At 54.5% G+C, this 16,577-nt stretch overlaps 6 protein-coding genes across 6 annotated transcripts; 4 read left to right on the top strand and 2 right to left on the bottom strand.

The window, feature by feature from the left end:
- Positions 1 to 1,859, bottom strand: BROUX77_008266 (uncharacterized protein; the record flags this gene model as incomplete). Its single annotated transcript, XM_073753451.1, has 1 exon — positions 1 to 1,859. A coding segment is annotated over one exon (1,859 nt), but the record flags the coding sequence as incomplete, so codon positions are not given.
- A 497-nt stretch (positions 1,860 to 2,356) lies between these two features.
- Positions 2,357 to 3,400, bottom strand: BROUX77_008265 (uncharacterized protein; the record flags this gene model as incomplete). Its single annotated transcript, XM_073753450.1, has 1 exon — positions 2,357 to 3,400. The coding sequence occupies one exon, from the start codon at positions 3,398 to 3,400 to the stop codon at positions 2,357 to 2,359; it is 1,044 nt and encodes a 347-aa protein (XP_073601512.1).
- A 594-nt stretch (positions 3,401 to 3,994) lies between these two features.
- On the top strand, positions 3,995 to 4,828 carry BROUX77_008264 (uncharacterized protein; the record flags this gene model as incomplete). The annotated part of the gene is made up of 1 exon (XM_073753449.1): positions 3,995 to 4,828. The coding sequence occupies one exon, from the start codon at positions 3,995 to 3,997 to the stop codon at positions 4,826 to 4,828; it is 834 nt and encodes a 277-aa protein (XP_073601511.1).
- A 395-nt stretch (positions 4,829 to 5,223) lies between these two features.
- BROUX77_008263 (uncharacterized protein) lies at positions 5,224 to 6,525 on the top strand (the record flags this gene model as incomplete). The annotated part of the gene is made up of 1 exon (XM_073753447.1): positions 5,224 to 6,525. One exon carries the CDS (start codon positions 5,224 to 5,226, stop codon positions 6,523 to 6,525), a length of 1,302 nt encoding a protein of 433 aa, XP_073601510.1.
- Positions 6,526 to 6,575: 50 nt separating this feature from the next.
- On the top strand, positions 6,576 to 9,287 carry BROUX77_008262 (uncharacterized protein; the record flags this gene model as incomplete). Its single annotated transcript, XM_073753446.1, has 1 exon — positions 6,576 to 9,287. The coding sequence occupies one exon, from the start codon at positions 6,576 to 6,578 to the stop codon at positions 9,285 to 9,287; it is 2,712 nt and encodes a 903-aa protein (XP_073601509.1).
- A 520-nt stretch (positions 9,288 to 9,807) lies between these two features.
- BROUX77_008261 (uncharacterized protein) lies at positions 9,808 to 15,835 on the top strand (the record flags this gene model as incomplete). Its single annotated transcript, XM_073753445.1, has 3 exons — positions 9,808 to 10,929; positions 11,223 to 14,602; positions 15,217 to 15,835. The coding sequence occupies 3 exons, from the start codon at positions 9,808 to 9,810 to the stop codon at positions 15,833 to 15,835; spliced, it is 5,121 nt and encodes a 1,706-aa protein (XP_073601508.1).
- Positions 15,836 to 16,577: the final 742 nt, after the last annotated feature.

The raw sequence follows: 16,577 nt of genomic DNA, 5'->3' as shown, positions 1-16,577 counted from the left end.
CATAGTTTATTCCGAAATCGAATAGCGGATTTGGCGTCCAAAGAGCAGTCGGAAATGTTGACTCTCAACTTGTGTCTGATTGTTTCGGGCCACTGTGACAGTCCATCTGTCAACGCTTTATGGATAATGGCGTATTCATCATCGGCAGCACAGGCATCAGACCAGAGTTCCCGTAAGGCAGGCGGAAGTTCGGGGGTAGAAGGGGCTTCTGGCGTGTTGGTGGTTTGTGTCGAGAAAACTTTCAGGCCGTTACCGTCGTGGTGCAAGATAGTGGCTAGTCGGTCGTTGTAGCGCGCGTCATTCGTGTTGTCTGGGGTGTCGCGGCGAGAGAGAGCATCTGGGAGAGGGGAGAGTTTACCAGGACGGTGGACGATGGTGCAGTTGTATTCGCTCAAGGTCAGGTACCATCTAGCTTGGCGTTCGGACAAGTGCTGCAACTTGGTAAAATGCAGCAAGTTTTTATGATCTGAGACGATGGTAAACGTCTCCTTCAGGCCCTTGAGTTCGCCACGCCATTCCTTCAGGGCACAGACAACAGCCAACAGCTCTTTGTCGTGGATCGGGTAGTTGCATTCGGCGGCAGTCATTTTGCGGCTGAAATAAGCACAAGGCCTAGTTGATCTATCGGGCTGCGTCTGTAGAAGCGCTGCACCGAGACAGTAGCCAGACGCGTCTGTCTCAACAACAGTTGGCAGATCTGGATTGTGCGTGCAGAGGACAGGGGTCGAGGTGAATGCTTCTTTTAGAGCCTGGAAGGACTCTTCTTCCTTTTCGCCCCACTGGAAGGCCTGGTCTTTCTTTGTCAACTGTAGCAAGGGAGTCGCTAGAGTAGTGAAATTTCTGACAAAGGTGCGGTAGAAATTGCATAGACCGAGGAAGGCTCGAACGTCCCTGACCTTCTTGGGCGTTGGCCAGTCCGACACTGCAGAGACTTTGGTTGGGTCGGTTGAAATCTTGCCGGGCTCAAGGATGTATCCCAGGTACTTCACTTTCGATACCGCGAACTCACATTTATCAATGTCGATTGTCAGTTGGCCCTCCAGAACCTTTGCTAAAGCCAAGTTGACCTTCTCGTAGTGGTCCTCTAACGTGCCGTCGGTATAAATCAAGATGTCATCGACGTAGGCAGAGCACCACACATCCAAGTATGGGCGTAGCAGACTGTTCACAAAACTTTGGAACTCTGCAGGCGCGTTGGCCAGACCAAAAGGCATGACGTTCCACTCAAAAAGGCCTTGTCGCGTTCGAAAAGCGGTCTTCCACTCATCTCCCTCGGCGATTCTGATGTTATGAAACGCGGAAACAACGTCGAGTTTCGTAAACCACTTAGCTTTGGAAGCATTAGCTAGGGTCTCGCTGATGTTTGGGAGTGGGTACCGATTCTTTTTCATAGTCGCGTTTAGTGCACGATAATCTACACAGAAGCGGAGGCCGCCACCAGGCTTTTTCACGAATAGGATGGGAGCAGCAGCAGTGGACTGGCTGTGGCGAATGTAGCCTTTTTCCAGCAATGAAAGAAGCGTCTGGCGAAGAACCACGAGTTCTTCTCTGGTCATGCTATAAAGGGGGCCCCATGGAGCTTCTTCGTCGGGCACGGTCAACTCGATCCTATGATCCTGGCCAGGCCGGCGGGGAGGCATCTTTTTAGCAAATTGTGCGTCTGGATCAAACACCTTGACCTTGTCGTGCTCGATCCAAGCTGGGATCTTCTTTTTCCACTCTCTGGGGTTGGCTGGTACTCTATCTTTCTCCAAACGGGCCAAGGCTTTATTGATATCTTCGATTGAAGCTGCAAAAACCCGCAGCTTATCTCTCTTGGCGGCGCGGAAGAAGGTGCTCGCTCTGTTTATTCGTACCATGGTAGAGCGGAAGGTATGGTTTGTCGTCGCCTTTCCTCGAGCGACAATGCCGGATTTAAATCTAACTGTGTCGGCTTCACAGTCTATCCTTGCCCCTTGTTTCTTGAGCCATGGGTATCCGATCAGGATGTCTTCGGCTAATTTTGGTACTACCCACGCCACATGTTTTTCTATGTGGCCCGATATGTCAATTTTAAACACGGCTAGTCGGTCAACCGTGACGGTACTCTTTGAATTAAATGGTACCAGCGTTCTGGGACGCGAACTGAAAAGCGTATCAAGTTTCCATTTCTTTACAAGGTCACTGCTGATCATAGAGGGGGAAGCGCTACCGGTGTCAATCAATGCAATCACGGGACAAGTGTTGTTGATCACTGCATCTAATTGAATTGATGTGTTGGTAATAGATCTATTCAACTCTTCCCATTCCTTCACAGCAGCCTTGTCGTCTTTGAAAACCTGCTTGGGCCTCTGACCACGACTTGGGGCAGAGGCGATCAGTTTCCCGAGTCCTCCTCGGCGGTCTCGTAATATTCTTCGCCCTCTTCTTCGAGTACAGGAGGAGGGAGGTTCGTGGCTGCGCGAACACTCTGTTGTACCGGGGGGCGGGCACGCTCGAATGGGCAGTTAGGGGACATGTGGCCACCAGCGCCACAACGGAGGCACAGTCCTCTGGCTCTTCGTGACTGGAGTTCTTCCTTGGAGACCCACTTGGCACGACGGGGGGCACTGTTATGGGTGGGCGCCCAGTCCATGGCATCAGGGGAGTGTTGTGCCGGGACATTGCGGAACTGGGACGTCCGGGCAGGGTTCCTCGGAGGGTGGGCATGCCGACACTCGTCGAGTTTTTGCCAGGCATTAAGCACCTGTTGTGCGTATTGTTCGTAGGTTGGGGGGTCTGGGAAACCAGCCAGGGCAGACATCACTTGCCCGGGGAGGGTGCGCCTCAGATTCATTATGCGCTCTTCGTGGCTCAGTCTATAGCAGCCAGCGATCTGCATCAACCGACTGACCCGAGCCAAATGTTCCGGAGCAGAGGCACCTCGGCATTTGAGGGTGTGCAGCTCCAAGAGTGCACGACGGGAAGCTGAGGTGTCCTCGAAGCAGCTGTCCAAGAATTCCAGGAACTTATCCACGTTCTCCAACGATGGATCGCGGCTCATGCGGGCAATGTAGGTCTGTGCCTGGAGCAAGGCATTGTCGGCTAACAGACCGTAACAGTGCAGAATGAACCCTCCTGCGCCGTTGAAGTGACTGTGGTCGTAGCGGTACTTCATCTCCACGTATGACCGGTACGTTGGGTAGAGATCAGGCCGCGTATGGTCATAACGGACCGGGCGGAGGTCGGAGGAGGTGTTTCGCACAACCACTGGGGTCGCGGGGGCGGAGTTGGGGAGTCCCTGCATTTCGTTATTGTGAGCCATTGTTGCTTCGTGGAAAACCTCTGGCTCACCGGGGACTTCTGGTAGTATGCTGTCTTCTCGGAAGCTGTGGTGGAAGGAAGAATCGTCGTCAGAGGGTGCAAAATAGTTTGGGGCCATAGGGTTTGGCCGCTGTGGATATTCAAATGGCAAAGTAAAAGAAAAGTAAAAATATATCTCGATCCCTCGTCGGGTCGGCGGTAAAGTAAAAAAAAAGGAAAGATAAGAGTGACTTAAGGAAAAATAAAAAAAAAAAAAAAAAGGAAAAGGGAAAGGGGGGTTTGAGAATTCGAGATGATGTTAAGGTGTGATTACGCTAAGCTGGATCTTCACAGAAAGGGACACAGAGGGACAAAGATCTCGAATTGAAGAACAAAACTAAACTCTCTAAATGGTGTAGAAACAATGCGACTATTTATCCTGTTGGAAAGGGAGGCAACCGACGATCGGCGGCGACGACAACTAGTTCCTCTAGGAAGTGCCGTTAGTCTTGGTTCTGGTCTGGCATTAGTTTTGCCGTACCAGCGCCGGACTAGTCCTTCGAGGATACGCCGTTAGTGTTGGTGTCGGGCTTCCGTCGGTCCTTAAGGGTGCAACCCCAACAAAAACGACACGAAGAAGAGATGGATTTCAGAAATTGCAGTGTGCGACATTGATATCGACGGTCGCAAAGAGAGAGTCTACGGTTACGTGATACCGAATTTAGCCTACGACATGATCCTGGGAAAGCCCTGGATGGAGAAGAACGACGTCGTGTACTCCGCGAAAGAGCGAATGATTACCTTCAAGGATCAAGGAGACCGACTTATTGTCCGAGAGAAAGGCTGGCGTGAAGCGCACGCTGGCGCCCCCAAAGCAAGCATGGTGATGGCAGCAGTTTTTGCCGCAGAGATTCGACGAGGAAGGAAGAGCAAACAGAAGCTACAAGTGTTTTCGGCCTCCATTCAAGACATCAACAAGGCCCTCGAAGTGAAAGCCCGCCTCACAAGAGAACAGATTTCCGAGAGACTCCCGCAGGAACTCAAGCATTTAGCACCGATTTTCCTAGACGATGGCGAAGGAGATTTACCGCCCAACCGACCAGGCATCGACCACGCTATAAAGATGAAGAAAGACGAACAAGGACGAGACAAAGAGGTCCCATGGGGCCCCCTGTACAACATGTCGAGAGATGAATTATTGGTTCTGCGCAAGACGCTCGCAGACCACTTAGACAAGGGATGGATTCGCGCTAGCAGCTCCCCCGGAGGCGCCCCTGTCCTGTTTGTTCGGAAACCCGGAGGCGGTCTGCGATTCTGCGTGGACTATCGAGCACTGAACGACATAACCGAGAAAGATCGTTACCCGCTGCCGCTAATCAGTGAAACTCTGAGAGCGCTAGCCAAGGCACGCTATTTTACCAAGGTCGATGTCCGCGCCGCGTTTCACAAGATACGAATCACAGAAGGCGACGAATGGAAAACCGCTTTCCGGACCAGGTTCGGCCTATACGAGTGGCTAGTTACGCCCTTTGGACTATCCGGAGCACCCGCCACGTTTCAACTGTAACGATCTATGGATCGAGGTAGGCTCAGGCTCCGCCCTCACCGCCGTTTACACCGCCGTCCACACCGCCTTGCACACCGCCGTTACTCACCGCCTGCCAAACCCGTGTGCACACCGTCGTTGTCAAGGGTACGCGTCATACCTCTACCGCGCGTATATAGATAGTGTTGTTTCCGCCCGTTTTCTTGTACATTAGTCTTTTCTCTTTATCTGTTTCTTAATTTATTTCTGCTGTTCTAAAAGCGTTCTCCTTTAGACCGTAAAGCCTTACAATAGAAACAGATCTACCCTTGTTTACACTGTCCTCGTTTCTTTTACCCTGTCTTCGTACCTTTTCCTCGTTACCACCCGCCACCTGTATATCGTTTCTCTCTGTTCCTCTTTTGTTCCACCGTCACATGCCCTACTGTGCACCTACCACCGACCCCGACTCTGACACCACTTCCAACAACACCGTCTTCTTCGACTCTGAGCCTCCTCCGACAGCCATGTCCGATCCTACTGTCCCTGTTCCAGCCCCGGCGGCCCCGTCGCTTCAAGATCTGCTGCAAGCCATCCAGCAGCTCAACGAGAAGCACGACCACGCGCAACAACAATTGCGCGACGAGTTCAACAGTGGCCAACAAAAACGAGATCAGGCCATCGCCGATCTCCAAGCTTTTGCCCGTGCTGCCACCGCTACTTCCGCTCCCGCCGTCGTCCCTGCGTCCCCTGTCCCCACTGCTGTCCCCGCTGCTCCCGTGCCCGTTGCAACTACGGAAAGAAACCTCGAACCGAGGAAGCGTGCCCTCCCGGATATCGCCTTGTTTTCCGGCCAACGCTCTGCCTACCGCGTCTGGGCCCTGAGTGCCCGCTCCAAGCTTGCACTGGACAGCGAGTCAATCGGTGACCACCGCAAGCAATACGCGTACCTTTTTGCGCGTATGACGGTAGAAGCCCAGAACCTCGTCGTGGCGTACTTCGAGCAGGGCTTGCTGAACGACACCGGGCCCCACCAGTTCCTGGAGTACTTGGACTCCATATTCATCGACCCCTTTGCTGCTGACCGTGCTCTCTTCCACCTGGACAACATGCGCCAGGGACCCTCTGAACCCTTCGCCTTGTTCCTGCCCCGCTTCGAAAAAGTCCTCCAGGACGCCAACATCATTGGCGACCGCAACCGCATTTCGAAGTTGCAAACCGCCATGGCGCCTGCCCTCCGACAAGCGATGGTCTATGTCAACGTCCCCGCGACGTACCCTGAATTTACCAACTGCATGCAAAACGTCGCTTCCAAGGCTGAGCAATTCCTACCTCGTCCCCGCCGCGGCCACTACTCCGCTTTCACTGATAACACGACCTACTCTCCGTACGCTGCCCACCCTGTTTCCCCTGCTCCTGCTGGCCCTTTTGTTTCCTCCGTTCCCCCGTCGGCTGCTGCTCGTCACCCCGATGCTATGGATTGGACTCCCACTGTCACTGCCACGGCCCTTCAGCCCCTGACCGACGAGGAGCGCGAGCGCCTCCGCCGCAACCGCGCCTGCTTCCGCTGCCGCCAGACTGGCCATCTGCGCCAGAACTGTCCACTGAACTTTGTCCCCACTACTACCGTCCCTGTCCGCTCCACCAACCTTCCCCAGCTTGCTGCGCCGACCCCAGCTCTGCCCCTGCCTGTGCCCACGCCCGCGTCCCGCGACATGTCGGGAAATGGAGAGCTCTAGGCGAACGTCGCCGTCTAGAGCCCCAAGGAGAGAAGATCGCTCGGGAGGAAATGGGGGCTAGAGGTACCTATATAGATGTTGTTCTCAATAAAACTTGTTCTACCTCTGCCTTCGTCGACTCCGGTTGCCTGTGTCTTGCCACCGTCTCTCCGCGCACCGCCACCCGCGCCCACGCTACTATCCTGCCCATCTGCCCTCGTCCAATTGCTCAAGTAGTTAATGACCAAAACCCACCCGTCATCGATCAAGTCGCCGTTTTTGACCTTGGTCTCGGAGGATTGGACGAGAAACTCTACGCTTACATCGTCCCTGGTCAGACTGAGGACCTCATCCTGGGTCAAGGCTGGATTGCCAAGCACGACGCTTCCCTCCGCCCTGCCCAGAACGAAGTCTTCATCCGCTTGCCCACTCCCCTTCGTCTTACCAACTGTACTGCCAATCCCGATGTCCTCCCTGTTACTGCCCACGCCGTCCGCGCCTTTCACCTCAGAGCCCGCCGTTCTCACAATGTCCGCATCTTCTCCGCCACTCTTCACGACATTGAGAAGGCCCTCAAGGCCAAAATTTACACCGACCCCCGCGCCAACTGTCCCGAGTGGCTCCTTCCTGTCATCGACGCTTTCGACAGGAAGAAAGCTTCCGAGCTCCCCCCGAACCGCCCTGGCATTGATACAGAGATCCGCCTTAAACCAGGCTTGTCCCCGCCCTCGTGCCCTCTGTACTCAATGAGCCGAGAAGAACTGCTGCTGCTCCGGAAAACTCTCTACGACTTGCTCGACGCTGGCTTTATCCGAGCCAGTAGTGCTGAGGGAGGTGCTCCTGTCATCTTCGTGAAGAAACCTGGTGGTGGTCTTCGTTTTTGCGTAGACTACCGTGCCCTGAACAGCGTCACAGAGAAGGATGGTTACCCGTTACCACTGATCAACGACACCCTCCGTGACATCGCTGCCGCCAAGTACGTCTCCAAGGTCGATGTAATCTCCGCGTTCCACCGTCTCCGCCTGAAAGAAGGTAGTGAAGCCTACACGGCCTTCCGCACCCATCTCGGAGCGTATGAATGGCTAGTCACCCCTTTCGGCCTCACTGGTGCTCCTGCTGCTTTCCAACGTTTTATCAATCATGTGCTCTCCCGCTGGCTCGGTATCTCCTGCTCTGCTTACCTCGACGATGTAGTGATCTACAGCCCTGACTCCCGCAAAGAACACCGTAACCTTGTCTGTCAGATCATCCGCGCTCTCGGAGATGCTGGCTTACAGCTTGACTGGGATAAAAGTGAATTCGAATCCCCGTCCATCAAGTACCTCGGCTTCATTGTTGAACCCGGCTCCGGCATCCGTGCAGACCCAGACAAAGTCAAAGCTATCCAGGAATGGGAGGCTCCCACGTCTGTCCGCGGAGTCCGTAGTTTTCTTGGGTTTGCCAACTTCTACCGCTGTTTTGTCCCCGAATACTCCACCGTCGCTGCTCCCCTGACTCTGCTGACCAAGAAGGACCAACCCTTCAAGTGGGAAGACGAACAACTCCGTTCGTTTGAAGCTTTGAAGAAGGCCCTTGTCTCTGCCCCGCTCCTTGCCACCTTCGACCCTGACCTCCCCACCATCGTTGAAGCCGATGCTTCCGGCTGGGCCCTGGGAGGTTCCCTCAGACAGCAAGGTGCTGATTCTCTTTGGCGTCCTGTTGCTTACTTCTCGCGAAAGCTCAGCCCAGCGGAAGTCAACTATCCTATCCACGATAAGGAAATGTTGGCCATCCACTCCTGCCTCCGCGCTTGGCGCTCCTACCTCGCTGGCATCCCGTTCGAAGTACACACCGACCACCAGAACCTTTTGTACTTCCAGAAGCAAAGAACCCTGTCAGAACGCCAACGCCGCTGGGCCCATGAATTGTCCGAGTTCGACTTTCGGTTAATTCATCGACCCGGCGTTACTCAAGTGACCTCCGATGCCCTTTCCCGCCGCGACCAAGACCTGCCCCAAGACCTCTCCGATGAACGCCTCCAGTCCCGTGTCCACCAAGTTCTGCGCCCTGACGGGCCCGACTTCGTCATTGCCGCCGCCGTTTGGGCTAAAGAGCCTGACAAAGACCCTGAAGGAACCCTGACCCTCGACCACGCTGCCCTAGATGCCCCTTTTGCTGACCCGGAACTCCAGACCCTCTGGCACTCGGCACTTACCCATAACGAACGTTATTGGCAAGCGCGACAAGCTGTCCAAGAACAAGCCCGCTCGTTCCCCAACGAGTGGGGCCTTCCTTGGCAGATCAGCGAGTGTACTCTCGACTCCGCCACCCGTCTCCTCTGGCGTGACCGCCTGTGGATCCCGTACTACGAGCCCCTCCGCACTCGTATCATCCAGCAAGTCCACGACTCCACGCTCACCGGTCACCCTGGAGGATCAGCAACCCGTGATCTAGTCAGCCGCTCCTACGCTTGGCCTGGCCTCTCTGACGATGTCCGCCGCTTCGTTGGTAATTGCGACACTTGCGGTAAAAGCAAGATTTGGCGCGACCAGAAGCGTGGCCTCCTGAAGCCCCTGCCCGTCCCGGACCGTGCCTGGCAAGAACTCGCCATGGATTTCATCGTCGGTCTCCCTGAGTCCGAAGGCTGCACTACTATCTTAGGTATTACAGACCGGCTGTCAAAGAGTAAAATCTTGATACCGCTGAAATCGTATACTGCCTCTGACGTAGCCAGAGCCTTCATCACACACGTCTTTGCCCACCATGGTCTACCCCGCGCCATCACGTCCGACCGAGGTTGTTAGGGTCTGGGAGACCCGGGTCAAGGCTTTGCCTGATTGCCCGAGTTGAAGCCGGTGTGGCTTGAGCAACGGTGGTTCGAGTGTCGGTGGTCCGAGTCCGCAAAGGCCCGACTACTGACGGTCCGAATACAAGTGGCCCAACCGGCCTTGATCCGAACGCCCGATGACTCACCACGTTTGGGTCAATCAGGTAGGCCTCAGTTGTTCTACCCAGGCAGTATAAAGAGCTGCTGCTCTCTCCTAGTTTTAGTTAGTTCTTTCTTCTTCTCTCCATCGCAATATATCTGTTTCTGCCCTTCTACGTCCTTTTACGACTTGGCCCCTTACATCATATTGCGATCTTCTTTTTCGCTACAGCCCTACAGTTCTACAGTTCTACAGTTCTTTACAGCCACAGGTACAGATACAGCTTTTACAGATTGCATTGCCCCTACAGTTCTCAACAGTCTTATCGTTTATTTTCCCCAAACCCGTTATCAATCTTCATCACACATTATTTTTTACTGTTACACAAACTCTCAACATGAGTGGCCGCACCACCGACGACATGCGGGCCGCTTACGCAAGCTCCCCTGTCCCCAGTGTCGACAGCACTGAGGACAAATATGCTCAACGGTTCGCCAAGCTGGAGAGCAAGTTTGCCAAGATGCTGGCTATGCTGGAGAACCAGAGCGAAGCCGCCCAGCAGGCAGCCGCCCAAACCCAAGCCTCCCAAGCAGCGCTTGCTACCGCCACCGCTGCTGCTGCCGCCGCCGCCTCAGCGACTGGTAACGAGAATGGTCGCGCAAAACTGCGCTACAAGATTCCCTCGCTGAGTTCCACCGAGCCCGAGGAATTTGACGCCTGGTTCGACCAGGTCCTGGAAATATGGCACTGCGAGCGTGGCCATGTGGCCGACCGAGACTTCATCGTCTCGATCTATGCCCAGGCCGAGGGTTTGGCCCGCAGCCGCATGCGGTCAATCAAGACCCGACTAACAGACGACGGCCCCGTTTCCTGCGACCGGTTCCTTCAAGAGCTGCAGGGAGCGTTTGAGGACAAAGTTGCCGTAGATAAGGCACAAGACCAGCTCTCGCGGTTAAAGCAGAGAGGCAGAAGGATCGAGGTCCATCTGCCGGAGTTTGAGGACCTGCTGACCCGCGCCAAAGCTCTGGACGCGGCGGACTCACAGAAGATTAGGTGGCTGAAGGACAGCCTCGACACGCCCATTCGGGAATACGTGGCGAACTCGTTCCCTCCCCGGGTCTTCTCGGAGTACTTAGACCGGGTCGTGTTAGCTGCCGAGGAACTGCGGCAGCGTAAGCTCGATGCCGAGTCGACTTCTGGCCGCCGCTCCGGTTATTACCCGTCCGCCCCCGCTGCCCACCGCCATCCCGACGCCATGGACTGGGAACGAACCCGTCGCGTTGCCCCCCAGCCTACCCGTACGCCTGCTGCCCGCCGCACTGCCCGCTGGGCGAGTGAAGAGGAACGAGAGAGACGTCGTCGCGCTGGCCTCTGCATCCGCTGTGGCGCCTCAGGTCACTTTGTACGGGAATGCCCCTACGATGTGCCTCCCAACCGGAACGCGCCTCCTGCCCGTGTCCGCGGTGTACACGTGCCCACGCCGCCGCAGCTAGACGATGACCTGGATGCCGATTTCGGTGTCGTACAGTTGCCCACTGCTCAGTCGGAAAACTGAGACCCTCCGGTGACAGTCGCCCCCGGAGGGGTAAGAACAAGAAGGGAACGTCCCCTTTGCTTGTGAGAGGCTCCTTATCTGTTGACGTTGTAATCAACGGCTCTCACAACTCAGTAGCTTTAGTCGATACCGGAAATACAGTCTCCTTGATCATATCCCAGGCCCTCGTGAAACGATTGAAACTACCTTGTTCTGCGCTGCAAACTTCCCTTTCCCTAAAACCTTTTAATGACCAACCTTCTTCTGTGGCCACTCAGGCTGCCCGCTTCGAGCTGGATCTCGGCGGCCTCCGGGAAGAAGTCCTTGCCCTTGTCGTACCCGACATTTATGATGACGAACTTCTTATTGGATACCCGTGGCTGAGCCACCACAACGCCCTAATAGACTGCAACCGGCACCGTTTGGTGCTCCCCCACTTCTCCGTCCCTCGCTCTGTTTCGACCATTCGGAACTTGGACACCCCTACGGAATTGAAAGCTGCACGTGTCAGCAAGATCTTGCACCAGGACTTGAAGGTCTTTGCTGCGAGCATACAGGATATCAACAAAGCATTGGAAAAGTTGGCCCGAGAGAACGAGCCTGTTACAGATGACTGGAAGGAAAAGGTTCCCAGTTGGATAGACCCACAGAATGTTGTTGCTTTTGACCCAGAAGCACTCTACACGCGCCGCCTCCCGCCGCTGCGTCCCGGGATGAACCACGAGATTCATCTAACTGTCCCTGACTCGGAAGCTCCCTGGGGACCACTGTACAGCCTTTCCCACGATGAGTTGATAGTACTGCGCCAAACGTTACTGAACCTACTGAACAAGAAGTTCATTCGAATGAGTAGTTCCACTGCTGCTGCCCCCATCCTGTTCGTCAAGAAACCTGGCGGTGGACTTAGATTCTGCGTGGACTACCGTCTGTTGAACAAGCTGATGAAGAAGGATAGATACCCGTTACCCAACTTCAAGGAAACACTACGCCAAATCAGCCGTTCAAAGTGGTTCACTAAGCTTGACGTCGTTGCAGCGTTCCATAATATCCGTATCGAGCCAGGCCACGAATGGAAGACCGCTTTCCGTACGCGCCTGGGCTCCTTTGAATGGAACGTGATGCCGTTTGGTTTGTCCAATGCTCCTGCCCAATTCCAACGCTTCCTGAATTCCGTATTGCAAGAGTACCTCGACCTGTTTTGTTCTGCTTACGTTGATGACATCCTAGTGTACACCGATGGCTCCCTCGACGAGCACAAGGAACAAGTTAACCACGTCCTAGCCAAGCTCGTGAAGGCCGGACTGACGGTTGACATCGACAAGTGCGAGTTCGGTGTACAAGAAGTCAAGTACCTGGGCTACATCATCAAGCCTGGAAAAGCAACAATGGATCCTGCCAAGGTGCAAGCAGTGAAAGACTGGCCCGTACCCAGTTCCAAGAAAGAGCTCCGTGGCTTCCTAGGATTTGCCAATTTTTACCGCCCGTTCATCAAGAACTTTGCCGAAGTAGCCGTCCCTCTCACTTCACTGACTGGTCACCTAGTTCCCTTCGTCTGGTCTCCAGAATGCCAAGCTGCCTTCTCGTCACTCAAAGATCTCTTCTGTGCTTCGCCCGTCTTGCGCCTCTTCGACCACTCTCTGCCAACAACTGTCGAAGCTGACTCTTCAGGCTACAGCACTGGAGCTGTCCTATTGCAGCAGCATCCAGATGGCCTGTTTCCATGTGCCTACATCAGCCAGAAGCTGTCTCCTGCCGAGTCCAACTATGAGATCCATGACAAAGAAATGTTGGCAATCGTCCGAGCCCTGAAAGAGTGGAGAGGAGAGTTACGTGGCGCCCAGGGACCCATCCGAGTGTTAACAGACCACAAGAACTTGTTGCATTTTACCTCTGCGCAACAGTTAACAGAGAGGCAAGCTCGTTGGGCTAACCTGCTAAGCGAGTTTGACCTAACACTGGAACACCGTCCCGGGAAACTGTCCCCACTGCCCGATGCTCTCTCCCGTCTTCACATGCCTTCAGGTCCCGATGATCCCCGCCTACAAGCTCGCAACCAACAGCTCCTCCAGTGTTTGCCCGACGGTGCCCTGAAAGTCAGATCTGCTCGCGTTACACTGCCATCCCCGTTCCGTAAGGAAGCCCTCAGTACACTGTGGGAACAAGCATTGTCAGCCGACTCTGACTATGCGGCAGCATGCGCAGTGGTTGCCTCTCAGGCGCCCAAATGGCCAGACAGCTTGAAGACTAATTGGCGAGTGTCACTGTCCGAATGCTCATTGGACTCCGAAGGTCGACTGCGATACAGATCAAGATTGTGGGTACCCCAGTGGGAACCTCTGAGGACAGCCTTGCTACAAGAGATTCACGATTCCGTGACACTAGTCCACCCCGGCCAAAGAATCATGTGTCAGGAAGTTTCCAAGACTTACTTCTGGCCGCACTACACAGCGGATGTCAAACGGTTCTGCCGCAACTGCGAAATCTGCGGTAGCACGAACGTCATGCGCCAGCTCAAGCAAGGTCTCCTGAAGCCCCTTCCGGTACCTGACCGCATCTGGCGTGACATTGGCATAGATCTGATTGGCCCTCTCCCGCCGTGCAAGAAGGAAGGAAAAGTCTACAAGCACGTCATGACGGTGGTGGACCATCTGTCCAAGGGTGTCATCCTTATAGCCTGCCGCAGCCTGGATATCGAGTATCTTGCCAGCCGTTTCTTGGAAGTCTACTACCCTCGCCATGGTCTTCCTAACAGCATTGCTTCTGACCGCCAATTTGCCAACATGTTCTGGAAACGACTCTGTACCACCCTGAAGATCGATCGTCGTCTGTCCACCGCTTACCACCCACAGACCAACGGGGCCACTGAGAGGACAAATGCTGAGGTGAAGACAAAGATGGCCAAACTCCTACACGACCGCTCAGACTGGCTAGACTGCCTGCCAATTGTGGAGTTTGCCCTGAACGCAGCCCCAGCGGCTTCAACAGAGACGTCCCCGTTCACGTTGTCCCACGGCTATAGTCCTGACTTGGTTGAGCTGCAGCCCGACGCCATTGCCCCCCTAGCAGCCCCCGTTGCAGCCAACACGAGTCCCATAGCTCAAGCAACAAGAATCCTGAAGAGCTTGGCAGACCACACGGATTGGGCCAAAGCCTCTCTCAGCGCCGCCAAGTCTGCTATGGAGGAACAGTCGAACAGACACAGACAACCACATCGACGTTTCCAGCCCGGCGACTGGGTTTGGTTGGCAAAAAGCTCCCATACTGTGCAGCAAGAAGGCCCAGGCAAGCGACTCCGGCCAAGATACCAGAAGCTCCAGGTCTTAGAGGCTGTAGGCTCCCACAGCTACCGTCTTGACCTGAAGGGTGCCAGAGGACACGACGTGTTTCATGCCGACAGATTGAAATACCACCCGAACGACCCTTGGCCCTCACAAGACCCGCACGTATCGAGCCCCGGACCAGTCGAGATCGATGGCTTTGAGGAATACGAAGTCGAGAAGATCCTGGAACACCGGCCAGCCACGAGAGACGAACCAGCCCAGTACTTGGTGAAATGGGTTGGTTGGCGAGATCCCACTTGGGAACCTACAGAGGCGCTGGAAGAAACGGCTGCTTTAGAAGAATTCTTGCGAGCGCAGGAGACTGCCGACGTTGAGGTGTGAGTGCCGTGGCGAGAGGACTGCTTGAGTCCGAAGTTTGATTGAAGGAGCTGCGAGTTCCACGGTTGTTGCACAGGGTCTATTTCCCTTTCCTTTGACATTTTTTTTGTTTCTCCACTGTCTGTTCCACTCCTTGTTCGTTCTGTTGTCGTTTACCGATGATTAGTTGCTTGTTGTTTGCTATTCCCTTTGTTGTTTTCAGTTGGTGTCCACCTTCCTGTTGTTTTCTTTTTTTGTGTTACACGGCCATGGGAGGATGGGAAGAAAGAGAAGGAGGCTGATGTTAGGGTCTGGGAGACCCGGGTCAAGGCTTTGCCTGATTGCCCGAGTTGAAGCCGGTGTGGCTTGAGCAACGGTGGTTCGAGTGTCGGTGGTCCGAGTCCGCAAAGGCCCGACTACTGACGGTCCGAATACAAGTGGCCCAACCGGCCTTGATCCGAACGCCCGATGACTCACCACGTTTGGGTCAATCAGGTAGGCCTCAGTTGTTCTACCCAGGCAGTATAAAGAGCTGCTGCTCTCTCCTAGTTTTAGTTAGTTCTTTCTTCTTCTCTCCATCGCAATATATCTGTTTCTGCCCTTCTACGTCCTTTTACGACTTGGCCCCTTACAGAGGTCCCCAGTTCACCGGTTTATTCTGGACAGAAGTCTGTCGCCAGCTCTCCATCACCCGCCGCCTCTCCACTGCGTTCCATCCCGAGACCGACGGCGCCCAAGAGCGCTCCAACCAGGAGATCGAGACCTACCTCCGTGCCTTCACTGTTTTCCTGCAAGACGACTGGGCTGCACTTCTCCCCCAAGCCCAGGTCGCCCTGAACAATCGCACTGCTACTGCCACTGGCCTTTCCCCTTTTTTCTTCACCCATGGTTACAACATTGACCCCCTTGACATGACTACCGACCACGAACCAGGCTCCACCGTTTCCCCCGCCACTGCCGGCCACAACTGGCTCGCCAAGCACCGCGACGCAACCGCGTTCGCCCAGGCCTCCATGGCATTCGCCCTTGAAACACAGGAACGACATGCCAACCGGGGACGCCAGGCAGCGGAAGCTTTCAAAGTCGGCGACCGAGTCTACCTGCGTCTGCGCAACGTGCGCACCATCCGCCCCTCGAAGACACTCGACTGGCTTGCCTTGCCCTACCGCGTTATCCAAGTCGTCGGTACGCACGCTGTCAAACTAGACACGCCCACCGGTATTATTACGGATAGGGCCCGAAGAAAGGATTAGGGTTCCGGGTACAGCCAACGACTCGGGACAATGATAGGTTCCTGAGGTGGACAGTCGGGCCTGTGGAGGAAGACGTCAGTTAGACAGAGTGCTAAGACGTATGGTCGGTTGAGATGAAGAGGCAACACACAACTTAGATGGCTATTCTGAGAATAGAGCGGCACAAAGAGGAAGGAGGAGGAACAATCACACACTTCAAAGAAGAAGAAAGGTTGAACTGCAAAGAAAGCAAGAACAGAATGGTATAAAGAAGAAGAAGAAGGTAAGCAAGTGCATGTGATTGTTAAGCTTGGAGAACAAGAGTAAACCTGATCAACTCAGGGCAGGAGACGACGATATTTATGTTGTCGGCGCTCCTGACAAAACTCTGTCTTCCCAAGCTAGAAACAATCAACATCTAACTACGAACAAAAAATAAGTCTCGTGTAAACAAGACGTAACAGGTTCGTAACAATCGAACCAGATAACAACCCCCACCTAAGCACGCAATGGCAATTGCAACAAGAAAACTCCGCAGCAGCAGAACAACGTCTATCAGAGCACCCGTGCTCAGCACATCCCACGACAACCTCATATCCGTTGATCAACTCACGATCTACACAGACCAACCTGTGCCATAAGCGCATCTTCATAGGTCGCCGACCTTCGGCGTTGTGGAAAAGAAGAGTGGGGTAGGTCTCATGCATAACCCTTAGCATGAGCAGTGTCAGGATAGCTATTCATGACAGTAGCCCCCCTTTTT

The sequence above is a fragment of the Berkeleyomyces rouxiae genome, assembly GCF_048999995.1.
Source record: "Berkeleyomyces rouxiae strain 22BRR77 chromosome Unknown BrBRR77_ptg000185l, whole genome shotgun sequence".
In the NCBI taxonomy this organism is placed as follows: domain Eukaryota; kingdom Fungi; phylum Ascomycota; class Sordariomycetes; order Microascales; family Ceratocystidaceae; genus Berkeleyomyces; species Berkeleyomyces rouxiae.
This window is presented reverse-complemented; position numbering and strand designations above follow the sequence as displayed.